We start from the raw sequence: 19,050 nt of genomic DNA on the forward strand, positions 1-19,050 counted from the left end.
CCCGCATCCCCAGGACAAATAAACCTACCAAGTGGAGTGTACGATTTAGTTGCAGAGTTTTGTTGTTTGGTGTCTCCTGTCTTAAGACTGAGACTGTGGGACGCCCGGGTGGCTCAGCAGTTGAGCATCTCCCTCCGGCTCAGGGCATGACCCCGGGGTCCTGGGATCGAGTCCCGAATCAGGCTCCCTGCAGGGAGCCTGCTTCTCCCTCTGCCTGGGTCTCTGCGTCTCTCTGTCTCTCATGAATAAATAAATAAAATCTTAAAAAAAAAAACCAACTGTGTAACGTAAGAATGCTGTAGTAAACATTCCTTGGATAGACATTTTTGTACATTCCCCTACAATATGGTCATGTTATGTACTTGAAATACTCTTGGGATCATTTCTGTTTTTATTCGATTTCAGCTCCCCCCCTATTCTTTTTTTATTCTTTTATTATCATGTCTTCAGAAGTCACAACTACACAAGAAGATACACACAGGGCAGTGTCACTACCTCCTGCACCACTGCCACCTGCTTCCCTCCCTCCTCCTGGATTAATTTCATTAATTGGCCCTGTTTTCTTTTTCCCCTTTATTTTTTTTAAAGATTTTATTTGGGCAGCCAAGGTGGCTCAGAAATAAATAAATAAACAAATAAATAAAATCTTTTAAAAATTTATTTATGAGACACACAGAGAGAGAGAGGCAGAGACACAGGTAGAGGGAGAAGCAGGCTCCATGCAGGGAGCCCGATGCGGGACTCGATCCCGGGTCTCCAGGATCATGCCCTGGGCTGAACCAGCGCTAAACTGCTGCGCCACCAGGGCTGCCCCTCCCCCAGTTATTTAAGCAAACATTCATCTAGGTTGCCGTGAAGGTACCTTGCATATGTGGTCAACACCTACAACTGAGTGACCTTAAGTAAAGAGTGCCCCCTGAAAAAGAATAAAAAAAGAAAAAAGAGTGCCCTCTGCAGTTGGTGTGGGTCCCGTCCACTCAAGCGAAGGCCTTAACCGCAAAAGTTAAGGTTTCCTGGAGCAGTTCAACTCGGCCTCAAGATTGCAACATAGGAATCCCGCCTGAGTCTGCAGCCGCTTGCCTGCCCTGCAGCTTGGGCTCGCCGGATTGCCGGCCCCCACACTCGCGTGAGCTCACGCGGGTGAGCCCAGTCCTCAGCGTACAGGCTGTGTGTGTCCCGCTAGGTTTCTCTGAAGAGCAGGGACTAAGCAGATGTTTCTGTTTACTCTTCTTCCAGTTCTTTCAGTGATACTGTGTAGTTCTCAGGGTACGAGCTGGGTACTTCTTTTGTTGCATTTATTCCCCAAGTGTCTTTTTCTTCCTGTTGCTATTTGTAAATGAAAGAATTTTCTTGATTTCAGTTTGGGCTGCTGATTGCTAGTGTGTAGAAATCCAAGTGGTTTCTGCCACGATCTTTTGTCCAGCAACCTTGTTGAACACATTTGTTACTTCTAACCGGTTTCTTTCTTTTTTTAAGAGTTTTATTTATTTATTCATGAGAGACACACAGAGAGACACAGGCAGAGGGAGAAGCAGACTCCCTGTGGGGAACCCGATGAGGGACTCTGTCCCGGGACCCCGGGGTCACGCCCTGAGCTGAAGGCAGACGCTCATCCACTGAGCCACCCACGATCCCCTACCAAGGGGTTTAAAATAAGAGACAGTCATGGTCCCCGGCTCCGGAGGCTGGAAGTCAGAGATGCGGGTGTGGGCCGGGCGGAGCTCCCTCGCCGAGCCCTCCTCGCCTCTTCCAGCAGCCGCTGTTGCCGCAGTGTTCGCGGCCCGCAGGAGCACTGCTCCTATCTCTGCTGCCACACAGCCTTCTCCCTGCATATGCATGTCTGTCTCCTCTGTTAGGACACTGGTCATCTTGGATTAGGGACCATTCTCGAGTATGATCTCATCTCAATTTGATTCCATCTCAAAGCCCAGGTCGCAGTGAAGGGTCCTGGGGGGGGGGGTACTGCAACATTTCTTTCTAGGGACACAATGCAACCCATCACATCGAGGGGTCAAGTTCACTTTTTCCACACAGATATCTGACTGCTCCAGCATCATTTCTTAACCAGAAACTAAGGATTTATGTCTGGACTGCTAGTTCCGTGCCCCCCACCTCTGCACCTACCCTCGTGCTTAGACCACATTGCCTCGATCACCGTGGCTTCGTAGTAAGCTCTGCAATCAGGTAATGAGAGCCCTGCAACTTTGCTCTTCTTTCTAGGTCCTTCGCGTGTCTATATACCCTGACGGTGAGCTTGCCAGTTTCTACAAGAACACACTGGGGTTTGGACGGGGATTGCATGGAGTCCACAGATCACTGGGGCAAGCTAGATCCTCAGATGGCCCCAAGGCTCCCACCTCCCAGCATACAGGCCTGTGTGACCCCCTCCCCTGGAGGTGCACGCACACACGCATGCACGCACGGTGAGCCATCCCTCCCGGGGTTATGGGGGTTACATTACTAACCAGCTGAGTTCCTCCAAAGGGAGAGTGTGCGGGACGGCGTGGCCTCCTCAGGGGAGCCCCGCACTGCGAAGGGGCCCTTCCTCCAAGGAGAGATGCTCGAAGCAGGAACGGGCCTCTGGAGGGCACCAGGTGGCACGGCATGAGAAGAGGGACCGGAGTCCTAGAGTCCCAGGAAACTGACCTCTACCAAGAACGACGTGAGCTGGGGACAGGCCCCAAGTCTCTGATGAGAAGGCAGCCCAGGCGACCCTCCATGGCGACCTCCATGGCAACCCCGCGAGACCCGGAGCAGAGGACACAGTGATGTCACACTGGGACCCGTGAGCTGCAGAAAGTGTCAGGTAAGAGCCCGGTGTCGTCACAAGCCACCGAGTTCTCACCGATCTGTTACACGGCAGCAGAAGCCTAGAACAGACACCCCGACTCTACCGAGTCCCCCAATCCAGGAGCATGAAACGTCTTTGCCTCTAAACAGATCTGTAATCGTACAATTCCATTCCTGTGAAATTTCCAGAAGAGGCAAAGGCACAGAAACAGAAGTAGATGAGTGGTTGTCAGGAGCTCGGGGAGGGGATGAGGGGAGGCTGCTGAATGGGCACAGGGTCTCCCTCTGCGGTGACGGGAATGTTCTGGGACCAGACAGAGGTGACAGCCGGACTACACTGTGAACATACTAAATGCCACTTTGATACGTACATTTTTCAATGGTTACTGGTTTTCTGTTCTGTGAATTTTTCCTCAGTTGCCAAAAAGTACTTCTAATTAAATAAGGGGCGTCTGGGCGTCCTAAGTCGGTTAAGCACCTGACTCGATTTCGGCTCAGGTCATGATCTTGGGGTCCCAGGATCCTCAGTGGGGCCCTGCACTCAGCGCGGAGTCTGCTTGGTGGTTCTCCGTCTCCCTCGCCCCTTCCACACCTCCTGTGCTCTCTCTCTCTCTCTCATAAAAAACAAATCTTTGAAAATTTAATCAAACCCTACGCTGGGAGAACACGTGGCTCAGGTTGCATGTCCGCTGGTGGGGAGTGACGGGACGCGGGCATCCACCCTCTGGCTCACGTCCCAGGCTCCACCTGTCTGGCCTGCCCCCCCCCCGCCCCGGCCCTGCCCTGCTCACCCGCAAGCTGCCCGCAGCATGCTCTGCTGGAACGCCCCGTCCTCCGTCGTGGAACGGCTGGCTTCTCGCCCCTGCTCGCGTCAGGACCTCAGGAGGGCCTCTCCATCTCAGGCGCTTCTTGCTGCCGCTTGGTGCTTCTATCGCCCACGTGCGGACTCGCCCCCCAGCAAGGAGGCCTGGCCAAGCAAGAGAGGGCCGGCCTTGTCTCTCGGGTGCATCCTCGGCACCCGGCCCACCCCGGCCCACGCTGCCCCCCGGGCCGGCTGGGTGACCGCTCACCGGGCCTGGTGGCCTCGTGTAGTTCCGGAGCCCAACAGCCGTCCCCGCAGCTTCCCAGCTCGTCTGCGGCCCATCCTCTGTGAGCTGCACGTTCAAACGGGTGCAAGGTCCCAAGAAGAGGGCCCCCAGAGCTGCAGCGCCCTCCTCCCAGGAACTCCGGCCCGGGCCAGCCAAGCGTGAGGCCAGAGGCCCGGCGCCAGCAGCCTCACTGAGGACAAGGGGCCCTCCATCAGCCCCAGTCCCGCCGTGGCTGCGACCCTTCGCTGGCTAGAAGGAAGCGGCTCTCCCTTCCTTCCAGACCCCCTGCCCCCGGGCCCTGATCGCGAAGGCTCCCTCCCGGCCCCAACCGCACCCAACCTGTGCCTCGAGGACTGAGGCCCTTCTCTCATCGGCTGTTGGCCAGGGAATGCCCTCCACTCCCAGGGGGCTCCCCTGAGGAGGCCACGCCCACCCGCACACTCTCCCTTCGGAGGAACAACGGAACCCCGGGAGTGAGGGCCCACCTGGCCCACCGTGTGTGTGCGCCTCCGGGGGAGGGGGTCACACAGGCCTGTATGCTGGGAGGTGGGAAGCTTGGGGCCATCTGAGGATCTGGCTTCACGAGGTCAACTTGCCCCAGTGATCTGTGAGTTCAGTGCTTCCAGAACCAGGTCGGCTCCTGCCGGGAGCTAAGACTGGGCCTTAAGGCGCTTGCTTTCCCGAAGCTATGGGGCCTGAGGCGGTTCCCTTGCAAACCATTTCCACTGGGTAAGCTGGCTGAGAGGGGCTCCCTGGCCGGGAGAAGCCTACTCTTTTCAAAGACGGCAGGGGGGTTGGTGCAGAAGACCAGATGATCCCTTCTCCAGGCTTCCCAGTGCCAAACAAAAGGCCCCATTGAGGTCCTCACACTTGTCCCCCACATCCAGGACCCAGGGTCAGGCTGGGCCACCCGTTGCCTGCTGTGCCCGGAGGTCTCTGGCCTAGGCGACTTCCCTCCCCCACCTCCTCCTCCAAATGACCCCGGATGGCTCTGCCCCAGACACAGGGCCAGGAAGCCCAAAAGAGAGCTCCTAACTGCCAGCCAGGATCGGCCACGCCGCATTAGAAAGGGACACAGAGCCCTGCCCGTGGGAGGAGGGCACAGGAGCTTCTGTACCTGGCGAAGTCGCCCACTGTCATATCTAGGTATTTGTCCAGCACGTGGGACCGGGCCCAGAGCTGGGATGCTGACTCCCAGCCAGGGCTTGACCCTGTTCCCTCTGCTTACCCGAGGGGAGCCAGGGGATCTGGCTGTTGCGGCAAGGACAGGGAGCAAGAGCGCCCACCCCGAGGCAGGTTGCCCTCGGGGCCAGGACGGCAGTCCGAGCTGAGCAGCGAGCGTGGGGCACCCCCAGCAGCCTTCCCACGCGGGGACTGCGAAGAGATGCCGGGTGGGCTGCAGCCCCGGGAGGGCAAAGCTCGTTTCTAGAGCTGTGGTGGGGATGTCGGGCAGCTGGGAGCCACAGGGCAGCCGTGTCCCCTTCGGACTGGCAGCTAGGAGACAGAAAAGGAACCGCAAGACCGCTCACAGTAAACGACCGCAGGGCCATGAGGTGCCCTGTGGGGTGCCGCTTGGCTGCCGGGACGCGGGCCCGCCAGGCCCCAGTGGGTCACCCATGGCCCTCTGCAGACTCATATTACTCTTCCACCCTCCCACCGCCACCAAGTATCCGCTTCCTCACCAGATACAAAGACCAGAAACTGTCTGATTCCATTTCTGTGAAATATCTAGAAGAGACAAGTCCACAGAGAGAAAGTAGACAAGGGGGTACCAGGGGCCGGGAGAGACTGCTAATGGGCACAGGGCCTCCTTGTGGGGTGACAGAGGTGTTCTGGAAGTAGAGGTGATGGCTGCACAACACCGAATGTACTCAAGACCCCCGATTTGTACACCTTTAAATGATCAGAATGGTGAACTTCAGCTCGATAAAAAAACGTTTAGAACAAAGCACAGTGCAGGTGCTCCAACTCTGACGTGTGCATTTATTTACCATAAAAGAAACAGAGCGGTACAGGACGCCACCGGGGGCAGGGGACGGCCAGCCCCGTCGTGTCTCACCCCTGTCACGTCAGGGCTGAGGGAAGTGGGGGGCGGGAGCAGCGCCTGGAGTCCCGGAGACCCCGGGAGGGGCCGAGAACCGAGGGAGCCCGGGGAGCCTCGGCATTCACCGGATCTGGCATGACAAGAGCACAGAGGAGGCTAGTGTTGCGGTGCTCTTCGGGCGGCCACCCTGCAGCCAGGCTGGCTCCCGTGCCCCCAGCTTGGGCCACCCCAGGGGACCCACTCACCGTGTACTTGTCCCACTTCTTCTCAGGGTCGTAGGGCTCCCAGCGGCTGGCGGGGAAGATGTGCTTGTTCTTCTCGTACCAGCTCCGCAGCACCACCTTGCCCGCGTGGGACTGAGGAAGGACACGGGCCGGGCCATCAGCTCGGGGCCGCCGGGCGCCTGCCCTCCTGCCCGCTGCCCCCGGGCCACCGCACCTCATCCTTCTCCACGGTGGCATCACTGAGCAGCCGCACGTCGTCGTGGACGTCAAAGTTAAAGAGCGGCCCTGTGGGGAGAGAGCTGCTGTCGGGGCACCCTGCGGCGCTGGGGCCGAGGTGCGGGGAAGGGGCAGGGCTGGCGGGCGCACTTACCACTCTTCCCTCGTGCCTTGGTGACGATGAAGTCGTAGAAGCTGTGGTGCTAGGAGCCGAGGGCAGGAAGTGATGGCTCAGGACCCGTGTCGCCTTCTCCCGCCCGCACGCCCGACCACCAAGCCCCACAGGCTGGGGCGCAGGGATGCTGGCGAGAAGCCCTTGGGCACCCCCAAGCCCCCGCCTAGGGCCGCAGGAAGAGAAGGGACTCACATGGGGTATGATCAGGTCCTCCTTGATGTACATGAGCTGCTCCACCCCTGCGGACCTGAGGGAGAAAGGCAGGACGGTGGGGCCGAGGGGAGTGGCCAGCCAAGGAAACCCAGCGCGCAGCCGGGGGGCAGCAGCCCCGAAGGCTCCAGAAGCACGCTGCAAGGCTCGGGAGCCCAGGACCCCACCGCCCTCCACTCTGGCACCCCGACCCGAGCTCCCCGCCTCAGAAGCACAGTGCCCAGGCCGGGCATCCTGGTGGGAGTCTCGGGGAGCCGAGCCAGGCGTACGCCGCCTGCGCCCTGACCTGAGCTCGCTGAAGTCTTTGCGCAGGATCTCTAGTGCTTTCTGCAGGAACTGCTGCATCGTGTTGCCCTTTTTCATCTGCACGAGCGCCCGAGTGCCAGGGTCCGGGAAAGTGAGCGGTGAGGAAGGGGACATGGAAGCCTGGAGAGGCGCTCTCCAGAGGGCAGGGGCCCGGAGGCCACGGCCAGGCACCCTGGAACCCCCGGCTACCCCTCTGAGGGCCAGGCCCCCGTCCCTGCTCCCCCAGGGGCTCCGGGGGCCCACCCACAGGAAAGGGCCCATGAAGCACCCAGGTCGGGATTGAAAGCTCCTTCCAAAATAATTAATTAATTAATTTAATTTAATTAAATTTAAAAAAAAAGAAAGCTCCTTCCAGAGGAGCTCCTGGGGAGCGGGGTGCGAGCCCCACACGACCTACCTTGACCGTCCGCCGGTGCCCAGACCCATCCCAGTAACTGAAGGTGATTTCGATCTCCTCACCTACAAAGCAGAATTGCGCCTTGGCCTCTGCAAGTGCCCGGGAGCGCGGGGCGCTGCCCTGGAAAGTGGGGGCAGCAGCAGCCTCTGCCCCGCATCCCCCGCAGCAAGCACTCACTCTTGATCTTCTCCTGCTTGGCTTCCCACTCCTGCCGCAGCTCCTCCCGCAGCCGGTTTTCCTCTTCCTGGGAGAGGAAACGGGTCAAGGACGGAGGCCCAGGGCTGCTCGGGGGGCACACAGCGCCCCACAGCCTGAGCAGAAGCCTCGGCCCGAGCTGGGATCAGCCGCTCTTACCTCGCGGTCTCGGTCAGGCAGGAAGCTGGTGTCCACATCGGGGTTCTTCCCCAATTTCCTCTTCTTTGTGGAGACCTCTGGAGCAAAAAGAAACAAGGAGTCAACTGCGTCACAGGCCCCACGTCCAGGGCACCTGGAACCCTTGTTTCTCAAGCCTGAACTCTGACACGACCTCCTCGGAGGCTCCCTGGAGCTTGCTGGCCCCGCCAGCTGCTCCCAGCCAGAGCAGCCGACTGTCCTCCCCACAGCCCCGTGGAGACCCATCCCGGCCAAGGGGCCTTGGCCTCGGTCTCCAGCACCAAGCTGGGCAGGAGATGGGGGCCTGTGCTCTCACCCCATCAGTTGTGGCCTGACGTGCGTCGGGGGCCCTAAGGCACCAGTGCCAGCATCTGAGGGAGCGAAGGCTGTGCTGCATGGGAGGAATGGGGGCACCCTCAGAAAGCTGGACACCCAGGCAGGACCCCCGCCACGCCAGGCGCCGTGCTGCTCACAGCTGCACACCTGACCTGCCACCCGATGGTCACGGCAGCCCCAGACCCGTACGCGCTGCTTGCTCCCCGGGAAGCAAACGGAAGCCCGAAGCCCCACAGCTACAACACCGGGGCCGGAGGGGAGATGGGAGAGAAGCCCCACCAGGGCTCGCCCGGCATCTCGGACTCTGACTCAGTTTCCACAATCAGGACATGGATAAAGTAGCATGGCGGTTCCTCCGCTGGCTGCGCTAGCACCTGCGAACACTCTCGCGGCTCCGAGGACCCTGGAGAGCGCTTGTCTAGGGGCGGCGGGGGGGGGGGGGGGGGGGGGGGACTCTGAACCAGGGAGGCACGGCTCTGTAGGCTGATGGAGTGATGACGTCATCACGCCCCAAGCTCAAGAGAGACCGCAGTGCAAAAGGCCGAGAATGGTTTGGGCACAATCAGGAAAGTGGTCTTGACCTCGCAGACCCCCTGAAAGGGTCGTACAGACTCCTAGGAGCACTTTTTAGAAACCGGGGACCTAGGAGACGAGCCTACACGCCAGCCTGCCGCTCCAGGGCAGCGGTTCCAGAGGCCGCCTGCACCTCACACCACCCAGAGACGATCCCGCGCTACTGCCCGGTCGAGGGGCCCCCTAAACCAAATCACGGTGGGGTGAGGGGGGGAAGCATTCGCGAGGCCCTGGCGACACGCAGTGACCTTAACAGCCTTGCCCCCAGACCCGTGCTGTCCCAAACAGTGGTCCCCCTGGGATGCCACCAGACATTACTCAACACTTAATATGACCGAATGGTACCGAAAGCCCCTAATAGAGCCACAGTCCCTTCTGCGGCTCTGGGAACACACGAGACCCCAGGAGGCACGCGCTCTTCCTCCTAATGGCACCCATCACGGCGGCGGTGGCCGCACCGTGCATGCCATCCCCTGCTTCAGTTCCCCGGCCACCACCGCCACAGCCCCCCAGGGCTTCAGATGTGGCCCCCACGCCTGCCCCCGCCGGCTCTGCTTCTGAGCACACTCATCACTCGGCGCTACACGCCTCCCCCCCTGTAGTCTCTCTGGTTGCTCGTGAAATTCTTCTCATCCTAAAGGCCCATCTCCACTGTCCCCCCCACAGGACGCTTTCCCTGGCCCCGACCCGGCCCCCGACCCCTAAGCAGGGCACAGACCGGCCCGCGTGACTCAAGGAGAGGGATGGCACCCCACCTGTCGGCCTCGGGGCCGGCCCAGAGCAGGCATGGGCCACACGGGGCCCGTGCTGGTTCATCCTTGTTACCCAGCCTTCCAGAACCGTCCCTTCACCCCCCTTCGGCCCTCGGCTGAGACCTCTCCTGCCCACTGAGTAGCCCCTGGGCGTCTGGGGCTGTGTCAGTTCAACCTGAAATTTGTCACAGTGCACAGTTCGGTGTCCCAGTCACACCAGCCACGTGCTCGGCAGCCACCTGGCCGCACAAACGTGAACAATTTCACGATCACAGGAAACCCATTCTTCCTGGCACTTGTGAAGGGCAGCTTCCGAAGACGTCTTGCTGAGGCATCAGCCTCCCTCTGGCGGCCTCTTGGCCCAAAGGCCCCGTGCCCCGGCGCAGAGGCCAGCCACCTGCCTCGGATTCAGGTGGGGCCTGGCGGCGAGCCCCACCCCGTGAGGCTGGACCCCGCGGTGCGGATCGGGTCCCCTCTGCGGCCTGAACCTCTGCCTGAGCCTCAAGACCGGGAGCACAGGGGCCACCAAGGCCGGCGGCAGGGCCGCGTCTTCCTGCTGGAGCCTGGTCGCTAGAACCGGCCCTCACCTTCCCTTTCCAGCTCCTCCTCATACACGGCCACCTCGTCCTCCTCGTCCCCGGCCTCCTCCTCTTCCTCCAGGGTGAAGGACAGGCTGGAGATCTTCCGCTTGGCCTCCTTCTTGCGTTCCTTCTCTCGTAGCTTCTCGAGCTTCCTACCAAGGCACACGCACCATGAGGCACCACGTCCCCACCCCGAGGCTCCTCCCGTGACCCAGAGCTGCCCGCGCTCAGTGCGGGGGGGTGGGGGGTGGGGGGAGCACGCAGCACAGGCCCAGAGCGGTCCTAGCGATCCTACCGGCCTGGGGCATGTCAAGCTCACGGGTGGACCCCACCAAGGGGCAAGAACAGCCTGGCCTGCCCCCCCTCCCAAGCACTGGCTCTGGCTTGAGGGGAGGACTGACGGCTGAAATGACGGGCACCCACAGCTGCAGCTCCTTCGACTGCTCTTTCTTGGCCAACTGCTTCTCCCGCTCCTTCACCAGGGCCTCCTGCTTGGCCTTCATATCATTCAGGGTTACGAGACCTGTGAGGTGCGGAGAGATGGGAGGCAGGGTCGGTCACCCAGAGCCAGCCAAGCAACCGGCATCCGGGGCCAGGACGGGGTGGCACGCACAGGCTTCACTCACCCACGGTGCTGGACTTGAGCTCTGCCTCCACAGCGTCGTAGTGCGCAGAGAACTTCTTGTCGATGTTAGATTTCATTATGTTCTCCTGTTGAGGACAGAGGACAGCAGTGAGGACCACCTGCCGCCCCACCGTGGAAGTGGACACCTGGGTTCTAGTCCAGGTTGGCCTCTGGACTCGTGACCTTGGGAAAGACATGTCCCCTTTCCTTGGTCACTGGAAGGTTCTACGGGGCTATGAGGGGCCCTTCCAGTGCTGAGGATGCCAAAGGAGGTGGTTCTCAGCACCCTGTGCTCTCCTGGCCCCTCCATGTCTCCTTCTGGGGCCCAGAGCTCCCCCAGTGGCCTGGGCTCACAGGCTCTACCTGCCTTTGGTGCTCTTCACACCCATTTAAGCTCCACGTGGAGACCCCAGCCAAGGGGTGACAGGACAGAGTGAAGACCGGCCAAGGGACCTAGTCCTCCATTGAGCCATGTGGCTCTGTCTTGGCCCTAGATGTTGCCAACAGCTCCCATGAGCCTGCGCTCCAGTCCAGACCCATCCCACTTGGTACCACACAGGTCCCCTCTGGCTGGTGGCCTCCAGAGGAGGTGGCCAGCAGAGAAAGGCAAGTCCAGCTGGCCAACGGGTCCACCCTGAGACAGCAGCGCTGGGAACCCAGCGTGAAGTGAGGAAGCCGGGCCTCGGCGTGCGGCTGCTTCCTTGGGCCTGGCTTCTACGGCGCCTAAGGTAGCTCACTCTCCCTCTCGCCCCGAGTCCCTGCTCTTCGGACAAGTCTCCCCAAAAGGCCCAAGCAGAGGAACCCTTTCTTCCGGACAGTCCACCGCCACTGGCCACTCACTGAAGCCCTCGGTGAACCGCCAGCGCCCAGGATGCTGAACCTTGCCTTTGTCCCGGCGCAGAGGGCTCTGCAACGAGCCTCGGTGGCCGGTGGAGGGCCAGGGCCTGTGGGGCCTCCCTTTCCCAGCATCCATTGGATCAGGGCAGAGGCCTGGTTCTCAGGCCTGAGGGGCCAGGGAAGATGTTCTGCGGACTGGGGGGGGGGGGGACCCTAATTCCCCCAATGGGACCCCTGGCTATGGCTCCCTCCTGTCGGAGGCTTGTCACAAGCTAGCTCATCTCGGCCACCTGGGCACGTTTTACGGATGAGACTGTCGCCGGATCGCTTCCGCCCTTTCCTGGCGCTGAGCAAGCAAGGGCCCCGCCCCGGCCCGCCATCCGGGCCGTGCGGCCGCCGCCCAGGCTCTCGCGGGGCCCGGGAGGGCCGGGGCGGCGGGCAGCGCGCGTGCTCGGGGCGGCCCGGCCTGGCCCGCACCTCGGCGATCCGCTGTTTCATCTGCTCCATCTGCTCGCGCTGCTTCTCCCTCTTCTTCATCAGGTGCATGGCGCGGCCCGCCTCGCTCGCGGCGCCCTTGTACTGAGCCATGGCGGCGGTGGCGGTGGCAGAGACGGCGGCGGCGGCGGCAGAGGCGACAGCGGCCTGGAGTCTCAGCGACTGCAGGGACGGCAGCAGCCGTGCAGTCAGCTGACGCCCGCGCGGTGACGTCGGCCACCAGGGGACGCGCAGTCGCCCCGCCCCCCGCGCCCCGCCCCGCCCCGCCCCGCCGGCCCCGGGGCCGGACCCCATTCCCCGCGCCCTTGGTTCCCCGTCAACTCCTCCGCGTCAACCCCGGCCCGAGACCGGTCCCCAGCCCTACTTCGTGCCGCTGCCCCAAGCCCGAGCGCCGCGCCCCCGCTGCCGTCCTGAGCCCGCTCCAGGGCCCTCGCCCCGCCCTGCCCGAGGCCGCCCGGCTTCCCGCTCCTTCCCTCGACCCCACCCAAGCGCCGGCCCACCTCCCGTGCGCGCCACGGAGCGGCCCGGGTGCCCTCTGGGTGCCTCCTCCTCGACCTGGAGACGGGCCCCGCTGCCGCTTCCGCTTCCTCCCGCGCCCTGGGCCGGACCCCTTTCGCCCTGCGTCCCCCCGCTGACCCCCAGGGGCTGCCGGCCCGGTGCCAGCACCAACTTGCTGGGTGGCCGTGGGCTCGCAGGGGGCAACACTTGCCCTTTTGACCCAGGAGCTAATCGCCTGATGAAGGGGGCCGCCTGTACACTCCCGGAGCGGAAGTCTGATACTGATACAACGTAACAGCCCAGGAAGCCGGCGCCCCGCCCACTGCCCAGGTTTGGGAAATAAGGCTAAAGATCTGGGCTCAGGTTTCAACACAGTTTTATTGGGAAGTTTTCTGTGAAATACACTAGAGGTTGGGGAAGGGGACACATTCACTTTGCAAGGTAAGGGGTTCCCACCACTAAGGGACAGGTCGTGGGGTGGGGTAGGGCATACTGGGGTTTGGATCCATTTTCCCACCTCCTTCTGCTTTGCTCACATTTCTTTTCTCTCTCAGCAAATGCCAGAGAACACAAACACAAAAACAAGAAACAAAAACAGCAAGATCAACCTTCAACTGGGCCGCACCCAAGCCCTCTCCCCTCCCAGGCCGCACCACAAGGCTGCGGCGAGAGGCACAGTGCTCCCTTCTCAGATCGGGCGGGCCAGAGTTAATAAATTAGAATAAATTAACGAGGGCGGGGCGGAGGGGGGGGAGGAATGCAACTTTGTGCTGGGAGGGCCCCTTCTCTCCAACACACAAGAGAGTTGGTGGGGGGAGGCAGGGGGCATCTCCAAAGGCCACTACAGTAGGGGTAAGAGCAGTGGGGGCAGAAGTCAGCTTTTCCTCCACGTTCTTCCCAAACAGAGCAGAAGAATTAGGAGTGGAGGGGGAAGAGACACACACAAGGAGAAAAACCCTCTTTTCCCAGAATAAGGAAGGGCCAAGAAAGAGGATGCTATCCAACCCCCCGTCTCCCAAACCATCGCTAAGGTTAAGGATTTGGTCAGTGAATCAATGAGGTGGGTGACAGGAATGTAGAATGTGGTGGGGGAAGCAGAGAATGCTGGAAACCGGGGTGCCCAGCCACACCCATCTCCCCAGCCCTCGAGGAGAACAGACTTGGGTCAGGAGAGGGGGCACCAAGGGCTGGGGTGGGGTGGGGTCGCCAATCACTGGTCAGCTTCTCCAAACACGTCATTCTGTTTGCGCTTCATGTTCTCAAAGTCAAAAGCGGAGCCTGCCATGCGCTTGTAGATGTCTTTGATGTCATTGCAGGTTGTCTCGAAGTGTGTGGTGGCATCATAGGAGCAGGAACAGAACACCTGGAAACATCCAGAGCCCAGGGCCAAGGTGAGTCGGGCAGGGGCCCTGGGTGAGCAGCTAGGAGCTGGGGCCAAGACAGCCTGCTTACCTGGCTCTCAGAACCGTCATCAATGGGCTCGTATAAGTCACTGATGGCCACAAACCTGAGGGGCAGAGAGGGGAGGGGGAAGACCTCGCAACAAGCCTTCGTCTCCTTGGTCTCTGCCCCCCCAGCCCCTTGGCCCCCTTCTTTCCCCCCAGCCTCAGCCTCGGCCCCAGCCCCTCACTTCTGGTCAATGGGCTCCAGGAGCTCCAGGGCAGGCTCAACCTCCTTCTCCGGCTCAGCTGTCTCCACTGTGGTGCTGGCAATGGCGATGTACTTGCCCTGTGCAGCCACGTTGTGTGCGTAGGAGATCATGCACACGTAGATGTCTGCCCACAAGAAGGGTCTCCGTTAACATGGGCACAGGGCTCCTGGAGGCTGGACTCGATTCAGGTGTGCGGGCCCACTCCTCCCCAGCCCTGCCCAGCAAGCAGCATCCAAACCCACCCTCACAGAGGAGGAGAGTCCAAGCCACCTAATCACTAAGGCCCCAAGCCGTGGGGACTGCTACGCAGGTCCCCGTCCTTCCATGCAGGGATTAGGCAGTCCCAAGAGTGACAGAGAAAGGCAAAGCCACTCTCAAGAGAGAACACACTGGAAGAAGTCACGTGAGACTCAACTACCTGACTTCCTGTTAACTTGGTTCTGGGGGATAATGATTTGGCAGGAGTTGGCATCATTGGTGTTCTTGATGGGGTGGCTGAGGATACAGATGATGCGGATAACCTGACCGGCCTTCCGCACTCGGTCCGGAATGTAGCTGGGGTCACAGATCAGCTGCTTGCAGCGGGCCACCTGTGAAGACACCAGCGGGCCCATCCAAGCACTCCCCTGGGTGGTTGTGGGGCTGAGTGCACAGTGAGGGCCGGCACTATGCTCCTCTGAGCTGTCACCACTGACTCTCCTGTAGTGTTCCGCTTCATCCTGTACCTCAGGGAGCTGGCTCCCCTATGCAGGGCTGGGAAAACCCTTCTGCTGAGACACTGTGATCAAGAACACTCCCTGGTCCCTGACGCGGCACGTGGGTTTGAGATACCTCTCGCCAACAGAATTAGCTACGTGGACTTCTTTTGGAGCTCTGGTCCCCAGCCCAAGGCTCTTGGACCTGATTAGCAGCAGGCCCAGCAGGGCCAGAGTCACTCACTGGGCAGAGTGCCCTGAAAGCGGCCAAGCCCCACCCAGACCATGATGCTTGCACTGTGGCGACGACGTACCTCTCCCTCAGACTTCACACCCACCACCTTGCCATTCTCCATGATGATGTCATCCACAGGTTTGTTCAGCATGTATGTCCCTCCGTAGATGGCACTCAATCTGTGGTGGGGAGAACGACCAAAGAATCCCCTTTCCAGGAGGAAACAGGGACTAGTGCCACTGTGCGCTCCTCCACCAGCAGTGGGGTACAGAGAAGGCTGCCCTAGGCAGGCAGAGCTCAGGAGACCTGGTGGTTCTTCCCAGCTCTGTCACTGCCACAGACTCGGGATTTTATCTGGAGTACTCCTTCCTCTCTGGAGCTTCCACCTAGAATATTCTGCAAAGAGCTAGTATGAGGGTGGCCTGAAGGTACAGCTAGCTCCTCTGGGGAACAGTCTGGGGAACAGAACAAAGGCCTCTGGAAAAGCCCTCTGACTCCAGGTTCTAAGGCTCCAGGACCAGCCCTGGTGCTGCCTGACTCAGGCTGGAAGCCAAGCAAGCCTGCTGGTGCAGGCCTGCACTTCAACGCCCTGCTGCAGCACACTGTCCCCCACCCTGTCACCCAAGCACGGCATGAAGTAAATTAGACCACGCCGGGAAACTACGAATGCTAGATGCTCAGGGGGGCCATTTCCATTCTTGGCTTTAGTCCTCCTGAGTTCTGTCACCAGAAAGAAACCAAGCCCTCACCTTGCAAAGCCCTGGGGCAGCTCACCAAGGCCGTAGAGTGGGTACAAATAAGGACTCTTTCCATACCGAGCCAGGGACTCACTGTACAACTTGATGCGGTTGATGGTCTCAAGACAGGGCTGGTCCAGGTAGCTGGGGGGACCGGGTCAAGAGAAGAGGCTCCAGCGGCAGCAAACCCAGCTCACCTCCCCCCAAGCACCAGGCTGACCTCCCCCACCACCCTCTACAGCCTGGGGAAGATTACGGGTCAAATAAATGCAAAGAAGGAACAACAAAAAAAGGCAATGGATGAGCATGTGGCTGAGTACGAGAAATGTGCAGGGCGGGTCAAGGGAGCGGCACATGGGAATGGGGAGAGCGGGGTGCAGGCCAACAGGGGGCGGTCTGCCATGCCAGCTTCCCCTCACTCATCAGTGCGGTAGAGGGCCAGGGCATGGCCAGTGAAGTCGATGACATCCTGGCCCAAGTCAAACTTCCGGTAGACGTCACGCATGCTGGTGCTCTGGGGGTCAACACCCTCGAAGGTCTTGGGGTCATTTTCATCAAAGTTTGCCACAAATACCAGGAACTTGCGGAAACGGCGTTTCTCAAACATGCCCATCAGATCTATGGAGGCAACGTGAGAAGAACCCTCACGCCACAGACCGGGAACATCTCCTTACCACCAGGCAGACCAGGAAAGCGGGCACCCTGCTCCCAGCTGTGTTTTGCTGCTGACAGCAGTGTTAACTTTAAATTAGCCTCTCTGAGCTTCTTGGCCTCAGTTTCCCCATCTGTACAAAGAGGGGATTGGACTGGACAAGCTCTGAGGACCCTCCTGGCTGCAACACTTGGGGATGTTTCACCGGTCGAGTCCAGCCCTTGTCAAAAGGCTTAAGTCTTTCAAGATAGAGCAACCACCCACGCATTCCCCTCGGCATGTGGACTTCCCTCCAGGCATCCATCGTGGGGCTCAAGGCAACTGAGGGAGCACAGAGCAAGCGGGCTTCCGGTACTGCATGGGGAACGCTCCCTTGGTCAAGGGGCACCCTGCTCTCTGCCCCTCGCCATGGGAACGTGTACTCACTGGAAGCCAAGGCTTCGGTCTCAGTGGATGGCACTTTATAGATCTTTCCCCCCTTGTAGACGAAGCTGCCCTCCACCACCTTGAAGTCCAGGTAGCGCGTCACCTCTGTATACAGCAGCATCTTTACCAGCTGCCCTGTGAGGCGGTGGGGTGAAAACAACATCAGCATACTTCCCCCCAGAAGCTCCCTAGCTGGTGTGGCTGTCCCTTTTCGGGAGCCTGACCCTACTCTGGTCATCCTAACCACCCCCCACAATATCTCTTTCATCCCTCTCACCATTGGCCATGAGGAACTTCGGGATCAGGTCAACGTTCCAGTCTCGGCCCCTGCCCATTGCCTCAGGGGGCCCCTCCAGCAATTGAAAACGCTTATAGAGCTGCAATCAGGAGAAAGAGAGGCACCTCGAGGACCATCGCTTCCTGTCCCTGCCCCCCTTCCCAGAAAACCTGGGGAGCTGCTGTAGCACCCTACGGGAGAGGTTACTGGGGGATGGGTCCAGGCCTGGCAGCCTCACCTCTTCCAGGGGTGTGATGGAGGAGCTCTCACCCCCATAGTAGGGGTTCCGGTCCATATGCAGCACTTTCTTGCCGTTCACGGACATGATGCCCGACAAGATACATTCCTGGGGAAGAGGGCAACATGCGCGGCACTCCCACCTGCCCACGTTCCCACCAGCAGCCCTGATTTGTTCCCCACCCTAAATCTGAGAGGAGAGCAAAGCTAGCAACTTTGCCCCAGTGAAAGGTCCTTCCACCTTTTAGGCTGCCTTGCCTAAAATCAGGGGTGACCGCTTCACCGGGCCAGTCTCTGTTGTAACTTTGCTGGGCAAAGGGTTGAATGAGGGAAGACAAATAACGACGGTGCTGAAAAAGAGCGTCCAGCAGACCCAAGGATGGTCTTCTGGCAACTTCCATGCCAAGAAAGTCCTCTACCTAGGTAGGGCCACGCTTAAAGGCAGACGAGACACAATGAGCCACAGAGGAGGAGATCCAGCTGAACAGCCAAGGGCACCAGAAAGGGAAGTGAAGAAAGGCCGAGCACTGTCCCGCAATCTCAGGCCCCACCCTGGGCTGCTCTTCCCTCAAAGGACAGGAGCCTCAGACCCTGTGCCTGCCCAGCCACGGGAGGGGCTCGGGCACCCTGACACGGGCAGAGCAGTGTCTCCAGGGGAGCTGTCCAGGAGGGTCCGGGGAAGGGGGAGCAGAAACGCCCTCGGCAGTTACTGTCAGCAGGCCAAGGACAAAGGCTGCACATACTACTCCGCCCGAAATCTCCATGGGAAACCGTGGTGGGGTAGCGGGAATGTGCTCACTGGCCCCACTGCTGCTCCTTCTGGAACATTCCCTGGGTCCCCGGGCCCCATGAGAAACCAGGAACGCAGGAGGACGGCCCACGCAGGCGAAGCCCCCCTCAGCCAGGGTCCTTGTACTTCATCCCCACCGGAACCACCACAGGCCGGGGGAGGGGGGGATGCTGGGCGGGTGAGGGGCGCGGATGACGGGTGGGGGCCGGGTGGGCGGGGTCGGGGGCACGGAGGGGGGGGCCTCGGGCCGACGGGGCTGCGTCTTCGGGCCCAGGAGGCCTCGACAGGGAGGGAGGGAGGGACGGGCCGGGGGTCGGGCCCCGGGGGCGGCCAGGGAGGGGGCCGTGTCACGGAGACGGGGCCACGGCGGTCGAGAAGACGATGTCGCGGACGGGGGAGGAGGTGGGGGTTGGGCACGGGGCTGTCGTCTCGGGAAGCCGGGCGCCGGGGAGGCAGCGCGGCGGCCGCGCCGGAGGATGGGGGCGGCGGCCGGGGGCGGCGGCGCCGCGGGGAGGAGGCCGGTGCGGGCTCCCGGGCGCCCGAGGCCGCACTTACGGTGAGGCCGGTCCCCAGCACGATCACATCGTATTCCTCGTCCATGGTCAGGCCTAGCTGGCAGCTCGCGACGCTCCTCCTCCTCCTCCTTCACCACAGCCGCCGCCGCTGCCGCCGCCGCACTGGACCAAAGATGGCGGCGGCCGACGCCGCTTGACCCCTCCGCCGCGTCAAAGAGTCCCAGCCCCTCCCCGCGTCCCGCCGCGCCCGCCGGGGCCCCCGCCTCCCCGGCGCGCGGCCCGGAGGGGCGGCCCGGGCCCGGGCCCCAGCGCCAGC

The 19,050-nt window shown here is 61.1% G+C and overlaps 2 protein-coding genes and 1 long non-coding RNA gene across 12 annotated transcripts; 1 reads left to right on the plus strand and 2 right to left on the minus strand.

Annotated features, from left to right (window-relative positions):
• Positions 1-640: 640 nt before the first annotated feature.
• On the minus strand, positions 641-12,683 carry FAM50A (family with sequence similarity 50 member A). 10 transcript variants are annotated; one of them, XM_077888617.1, is made up of 17 exons: positions 12,522-12,683; positions 12,004-12,183; positions 10,691-10,775; positions 10,488-10,587; positions 10,071-10,216; positions 7,805-7,881; positions 7,628-7,694; positions 7,451-7,512; positions 7,034-7,110; positions 6,730-6,784; positions 6,517-6,565; positions 6,361-6,431; positions 6,168-6,278; positions 5,561-5,606; positions 3,582-5,372; positions 2,466-2,790; positions 641-2,264 (listed from the first exon to the last, which is right to left on the minus strand). In XM_077888617.1, exons 2-15 carry the CDS (start codon positions 12,112-12,114, stop codon positions 4,492-4,494), a joined length of 1,938 nt encoding a protein of 645 aa, XP_077744743.1. In that variant the 5' UTR covers positions 12,115-12,183; positions 12,522-12,683; the 3' UTR covers positions 641-2,264; positions 2,466-2,790; positions 3,582-4,491. The 10 variants fall into 10 exon arrangements, with proteins under 10 accessions (XP_077744743.1, XP_077744744.1, XP_077744746.1 ...); XM_077888618.1 differs by lacking the exon at positions 12,522-12,683 and having other exon boundaries at positions 3,582-3,757; positions 3,861-5,372; positions 12,004-12,220; XM_077888620.1 differs by lacking the exon at positions 12,522-12,683 and having other exon boundaries at positions 641-1,326; positions 2,125-2,264; positions 12,004-12,220.
• Positions 12,299-16,396, plus strand: LOC144308296 (uncharacterized). The gene is made up of 2 exons (XR_013374802.1): positions 12,299-13,910; positions 14,124-16,396. It is a non-coding gene; the product is annotated as an uncharacterized LOC144308296 (long non-coding RNA).
• GDI1 (GDP dissociation inhibitor 1) lies at positions 12,879-18,933 on the minus strand. The gene is made up of 11 exons (XM_077888625.1): positions 18,775-18,933; positions 17,431-17,538; positions 17,193-17,292; positions 16,916-17,050; positions 16,257-16,455; positions 15,850-15,981; positions 15,180-15,279; positions 14,589-14,760; positions 14,150-14,294; positions 13,972-14,026; positions 12,879-13,882 (listed from the first exon to the last, which is right to left on the minus strand). The coding sequence occupies exons 1-11, from the start codon at positions 18,817-18,819 to the stop codon at positions 13,730-13,732; spliced, it is 1,344 nt and encodes a 447-aa protein (XP_077744751.1). The 5' UTR covers positions 18,820-18,933; the 3' UTR covers positions 12,879-13,729.
• Positions 18,934-19,050: the final 117 nt, after the last annotated feature.

The sequence above is a fragment of the Canis aureus genome, chromosome X, assembly GCF_053574225.1.
Source record: "Canis aureus isolate CA01 chromosome X, VMU_Caureus_v.1.0, whole genome shotgun sequence".
NCBI classification, from domain to species: domain Eukaryota; kingdom Metazoa; phylum Chordata; class Mammalia; order Carnivora; family Canidae; genus Canis; species Canis aureus.

Bases quoted from the DNA above. Each gene is read 5' to 3' on its own strand.
- FAM50A (XM_077888617.1), bottom strand. From the start codon at position 12,114: ATGGCTCAGTACAAGGGCGCCGCGAGCGAGGCGGGCCGCGCCATGCAC. The intron at 10,776-12,003 runs GTGCGGGCCAGG...TGTCCTCAACAG, and splicing joins TGAAACAGCGGATCGCCGAG to GAGAACATAATGAAATCTAA. The intron at 6,785-7,033 runs GTCAGGGCGCAG...TTTCTCCCTCAG, and splicing joins AAAGACTTCAGCGAGCTCAG to GTCCGCAGGGGTGGAGCAGC.
- GDI1 (XM_077888625.1), bottom strand. From the start codon at position 18,819: ATGGACGAGGAATACGATGTGATCGTGCTGGGGACCGGCCTCACC. The intron at 17,293-17,430 runs GTGAGGCTGCCA...TCCTGATTGCAG, and splicing joins CCATCACACCCCTGGAAGAG to CTCTATAAGCGTTTTCAATT. The intron at 14,295-14,588 runs GTAGTTGAGTCT...TCTTGTGGGCAG, and splicing joins CCAAGTTAACAGGAAGTCAG to ACATCTACGTGTGCATGATC.